The following is a 6203-nucleotide window of genomic DNA, read 5'->3' as shown; positions in this document are numbered from 1 at the left end:
CGGAAGGATCGCTGGAGCCCAGCAGGTCGAGGCTGCGTTGGCCGGGAGCGGCCACGGCACTCCAGTCTGGGCGACAGAGTGAGACTCCAACTCAAAAAAAAATTAAAATTAAAAAATTAAAAATAAATTGTTGAGCTGGTATGTGGAGAACTAGAGAAGTAGCACTGGAAAAGGTACCATGCATTCAAAGTTAAGAGGAAAAAAAAATTCTCATTGCCTTTGTCTCAAGGTATCACTGTCCTTCACTGAGTAATGTCTAGTATTTTATATTTTATCCATTTTTAGACTGTTACAGGTAGGAGGGCATACACCGATCCCTGTTACTTCATCTTAGCCAAAAGTGAGAAACTTCAAACCTCACTTAACACCACTCCCTAGACCTCCTGTGCCTATGTCTTCCAAGAGGGTTTACAATGGGGACCAAGAGAGCTTATAGCGGAATTATTTTCTGGAGGGCGGGTCTCTTGTAGTACAAGCTTCTATCGCTAGTTAAATGTTCTAGGAATCCATCAACATCAGTGTACCAGGTAGTGCCGTAAGAGGCTGCGTTCAGCTTCAGTGAATTTTTTTTTTTTTGGAGATTCTTTCAACATGTTTGTCCATTTCATGACAGGTGATTTACATGAGCAACCTGCCTACACAGTGCTGAGTGTTCAGCAGTTTTTGACCCAATGGCATGACCCCCATGCTCCACCCTCGCTATTCAACCAATCTCACACTGAGCAACTTTTTTTGTTGTTTTCCCTAGATGAAAAAAGTCCTCAAACGGAAACGTTTTGCCAATATGGAAGAAGTGAAACAAAAAACAGCAGAAGCACTAAAAGGTATCAAACTTGAGTTCAAAAACTCTTTTGGGCAGTGGAAAAAGTTTCTCAATAGTTGTAGTGCATCAAATGGAGAGTACTTTGAAGGTGACTGAAGTTTAAACCTGTAAGAATACATAATTTTTATAAATAAATTCCGGCGTTTTGGGTCCCCCTTGTATAATAGAATTATCTGACTCCTTATGGGTATGACTCATGAGAGCCAAGATGAAACAACCAGTCCCTAGCACAGAGGCCTGGCTCCTATGAGATTCTCAGGAAGCTCTGTTGGATGAAATACGTGTGGACATAAGCCCTGACTCAAAATCTAAGGTCCTCTAAGAACCCAGGTCTCCAGCATCACTCTGAAAGGCTAGACTCAAGTTTTGCACTAGGACTTCAGAACAAAATCTAAACTCTTCACTAGCCTGGAGAACTGGGGAATTTGCTTCCCCTCAGTGACAGTAAGAGGAGAGCCCAAACAAAAGCCCAGAATAAGAACTGCTTTGATACATCAGACGAACACCATGGAAAATGGCAATTAGAATAACTTGCAGTTTCAATTACTCCTTTGTTTCATAATTTCCTTAGAAGCTAAATATTTTTCTAGTTGGTGCAAGGGGACTTTCCTGGCCATCTCTTCAAAAGATAGGAGATAAATAAATAATATTGGGTCTTGTAAGTATTAGCTTAATTTTAGATAATTTATTTCCATTATTCCTTGTTTTAAAATCTCCCTAACAACAAGAATGATCAGAAATAAGTTTTTTGTTTTTATTTTAAGAAGGTTAGGAGAAAACAGACTATAGTTATACTGTGTTCCCCCCCCCACCCCACCCCAGCCATAACCTTACCTAGGTGCAAGGAAATTATATATAAAGTGTGAAGAATAAATCAATTCCTAGACACATTCTACAGGACTTTCCTAAATTAGATCACAACAATTCTGAAGGTCAAATGAAGGCAAAAATACTTTCATTCTTAGTACTAAAGCGTCATATAGCTCCTTGCAGTGAGCTGTGAAACTTCCCCATCAACAATGACACTCACATTCAGGACTCAGAGGAAAAATTAAAAGGGAGAAGGCCTAAAGCGCCATGTAGATAAAAGATTAAGACAGGCATTCTTATGCCCATCTCTGGAGGACACTGAGGGGTAGGTTCAAAGGCCTCTTGTACTTTGTAAAGAGCAAGAAAAGCTAGCTTGACAGGTATTACATTCCCTTTCAATACAGGAGTCCACCAACAATCCCTATCCACCACAGTTCAGGCAACGGCAGCAGATCTATTTTCTCAAACACAGCACATATTATGTCACTCTGCTTCAAATACTTCAAGAGGTCTGCACAGTCCACAGGAATAAGTAAAAAAATCACTACTGTGGTATGCAGGATTCTTCATGATCTGTAAGCCTACACACCAAAAGAACGTATTCTCTTTCCTCACACCACTAGAGTATATTCTTGTCTAAGATTTCCCAGGGCAGGTTATTAGTAGGTCAATGAAGTTTCGGTACACAGAATTAAACCTAGTTAAATAGGCTAACTTGCATCACCAAGCTCCCAGAATGCCCCAAGACTGCCTCAATGGACCAGTGCTCTGAGAAACACACCTGAGCGGATGCTGCTCTCCAGCTGCTTCAACTCTGCCTCTTCTCTAGTTAACGTGCCACATTTTCATTCTTCCTCCTTTGCACATCTTTTTTTTCTTCCTTCTCTGGGCTCTCCAGTCTTCGGATCTTTTGCACATCTTGGAAGAATATTTGTTTGTGTGCTCACTGTCTCTCCCTCCCTACTCCCTTTTGCCCTAATCTTCCCGGGATCAGGCTTCTGACTCTCTTCATGGTAGACATGGCAGACAGTGCAGTGCTCTAAAGGCAGCACCCTTCCTGCATCCCTTCACCTGTGTTTTTCATGCCCCCACCCTCATCCCCTTCTCATTCCTCTTGGCTAGGCTCACCTCTGTGTCATTTTTTCCATTTTTCTTTTAAAAATTAAAAATACAGAGAGAAAGACAAAAATGCAGAACAAAAACCAAACACTTGAATCCCCATGACTCAGAAGTGACAACTATTAGACTATGCTAATAATGTCAAGTTGGTATGCTAATAATGTCATGTTTGCTTCAAGTCTTTTGAAGAAAAAAACACAACAGGATAAAAATGCAGTGCCCTTTGAATTCTAATGGCAACTCACTCCCACTCCTCGTCTCCCCAAAGTTAAGTACCTCATGAGTGTGTTGCACATCCTTCCAGTCCTTGTATTGCTTTACACGCAAATGTAAATAAGCAATAAAAATCTTTTTTCTACTTTACAGAACAGTGACTTAATAAGTATAGCTTATTAAGTTTATTTTCACTCAGTAAAATCTACTCAATAAGATCTACCTGTATTGGGTAACCACCTCGGGCCTCCTCCCACTATGGGAGCTTTATAAATCCTGCTTTCTCACCTTCAAAAAAAAAAGATCTACCCATATTGACACACAACTCAACAAGTTTTGCCAATACTGATTAAACTGATCTATCAACACTGATCCTACTGCTTCTACCGTTAACTTATTACTGAGAATCTGGTATGTACCAGGCCCTGTCTCCAAGTATTTCCCAAGTATTGTTTCATTTGCTCCTCCCAAATTTGGAGAGGACTCCAAATGCCTATAGCTGACCCAGGCCAGGGAAGTACTCTCTCCAGGTTTGGCTGAGGGTAAGCCTCCCTGTTACTATTAATAGCCCACTGAATGCGTACCCTGTGCCAGGTGTTTTGTATACATTATGTGTCTTAATTCTCTGATCCATATGCTTACTTATGAATGAAGTACAATTATTATCCCTGCTTTACAGATAAGAAAACTGAGGTTGGAGCAGGTGCTGAAGCTTTGGTATGCGCCACAACTATACAGCTTTGGAGTCCAAGTTTTTACTCACTGGGCTAAACATCAGATTTACTTGAAATACAAAAAGAAAAGCAGAAGATGAGATTTGAAAGATGGGCTAGTATAATTGTAAAGAGACTTGAATGCTCAGGTTGTCAGTACATTAACTTGTTAACTGTATTATCCCAATGTCACTGGTCCCTTATCAACACAGTACCAAAGTATCCTGGGAACTCGGACATAATACTTACGGTCATGGACCTTGTAGCAGTGCTTCTGCAAGCGCCTAACGTCCCATTCCTCCAGCACACCATGAGTCATCATCAGCTGGAGGAATCGCCGGTGGACATCAGTCATGATGCCCGCTCTTCTTGTACTACCCTGCATGAAGGCACTAAAAAAGAAGGAAATAAAAAGATCATCTCCAAGCACACCAAAACCAGTGTCCTATAGGTCTTGTACTAATTTGCACTAACAAACCTGTAACGAATCTGTTAATGTTTTAAAAACTCAGTTCCTCATGCTGATTCTTACAAAAGTGAAAAGAACATCAGTCAAGTAAGTTAGCACTGGGCAGTAAGAGGTGTGGATGCCGGAGCCAGAATGCCTGGGTTCATAGCCTGGCTCCACCATTTACTGTGTGAAATTGAGCAACTTAATTTCCATGTGCTTCAGTGCCTGATCCATAAAGGAGGAATAATGATAGAACCATCCTCTACAGAATTGCTATAAGCATTAAATGAGTTAATACATGTAACAGCCTGGTAACACAGGAGGCACTAAATAAATGTGAGCTATTTTTACTGCTAGACAATTCTGGGTCTGAACCTTGGCTCAAATCTATGGCTTTGGAGAAATTTAGCTGAGGTCGTTTCTCACTATAAAATTATAATAATGTTCACTGCTTAGAGAACTGCAAGTAAACACTTAATAAATGTAAAGTTTACTTCTTTCCCCAAACCTCAAATAAAACAACTGTCATGGTAGGACTGCAGGCTATTTTTTAAATCTCCTGTTAATAAAATGGGATCTTTCCAAAACCACAAAGATAAGAGTTAAATAAAAGTATTATACAGGCCCTGATCAAAATGCCTGCTCCTATCGTAGACAGGCTAAGAGTGTGGATCTGGAACTAGACAGGTGGCACTAAGACTAAGATACCCAGATCTGCCCAAACTTAAGAATCAATTAACCTCTATATTAAAAACACAGATTCCATTAGCCAGGCATGGTGGTGCACACCTGTAGTTCCAGTTACATGGAAGGCTGAGGCAGAAGGATCTCCTAAACCCAGGTCGAGGTGGTGGCCATGAGCCTGTCACTGCCCTCCAGCCTAGGCAACAGAGTAAGACTCTGACTCAAAAAAACAAAAAACAAAAAACAAATAAAAAAAAGATTCCTGGATCTTTTCCTAGAGGTTCTGACTGCAAGTAAGATTTGAAATTCTGGGCTATTAACATTCACTTCAAGTGATGCCATGATCTGACAAGAAATTTACTGTTACCTTAGGCAAATATAGCACAGAAACATTTTTAGCTAATATGCTCAGTCTCCCTAAGACTCAGCATTTTCATTTCTAAAACAGTGATAATAATAGCTATCTTAAAAGCATAGATGAAGTTTAGATGGGATATGGGCTTGCCAAGAACCCGACACATAAGAGAAACATAAAAATGCTAGTTGCTATTGTTTTTAACAGCATCATCAACTGGACTCCAGAGCCAGGAAGATGCACCCAGTTTCTCCAAATGCCCACTAGATAATCCTCAAGAATATCTCACCAGTATCTCCACCTCAACAAATCCTCAACTAGACTCGTCCTCTCCATCTACCATCCTCAACCCTCTTCCTTCCAAGTCAATCATCTTGTCTAGCCAGTGCAGTCCACAGAATCATACAAACCACATATCTGAGCATCAGGTCCTCCTCCCCATACACCTGAAATCCAGCCTCTCATCAAGTGTATTTCCTATCATTGGGGTTCATGTTTTTTCAGTCATACACCCAGCTTCTATGTACTAAGTACCCCCTTATTTGCCAGTGGTTGTTCTGGACACAGAATAGCATGTACCATGCTAAGAACTTTCACCAAAGTCCTGAACACTTTGGAGACTAAAGGCTCTATAAACTAAGAGTCTTTACGCAGGTTGATGGTATAGCCAAGCTGTTTTAGAAAGATATCTCCTGTGGCACTGTGGAAGTGAACTAGAGAAGAGAAATGGGAGGCAAAAAGTCCAGTCAGCAGTCCACTGAATGGATCCAGCAAGAGGGGACAAGGGTGTCACTGAGGCTGGGCAGTGGGGACAAATAATAAGAATCATGGCTATCATGATTCCCATCAAATCTCAAGCAGAATAAAATTGTAAATATCCACAGAGGCACATCATAGTAAAAGCACAGAATACTAAAGATTAAAAGCAACCAAAGAAAAGGTCAGACTACTTTCTTTTTTTTTTTTTTTTGAGTTGGAGTCTCACTCTGTCGCCCAGACTGGAGTGCAGTGGCTGCTCCAGGCCACCACAGCCTC

The 6203-nt window shown here is 40.8% G+C and overlaps 1 protein-coding gene across 2 annotated transcripts in view; it reads right to left on the bottom strand.

The window, feature by feature from the left end:
• Window positions 1-6203, bottom strand: part of NSMCE1 (NSE1 homolog, SMC5-SMC6 complex component) — a 42037-nt gene that overhangs the window by 29433 nt on the left and 6401 nt on the right. For both annotated transcript variants that reach the window (XM_021717047.1, XM_008066941.1), the window contains exon 2: window positions 3928-4070. In XM_021717047.1, the coding sequence (XP_021572722.1) occupies window positions 3928-4063 (136 nt within the window). In that variant the 5' untranslated portion in view covers window positions 4064-4070. The remainder of the gene's footprint in view (window positions 1-3927; window positions 4071-6203) is intronic.

This window comes from Carlito syrichta, unplaced genomic scaffold, assembly GCF_000164805.1.
Source record: "Carlito syrichta isolate Samal-C Ts95f unplaced genomic scaffold, Tarsius_syrichta-2.0.1 Scaffold309199, whole genome shotgun sequence".
NCBI lineage: Eukaryota > Metazoa > Chordata > Mammalia > Primates > Tarsiidae > Carlito > Carlito syrichta.
The sequence above is the reverse complement of the archived record's forward strand: the minus strand, read 5'-3'. Positions and strand labels throughout refer to the sequence as shown.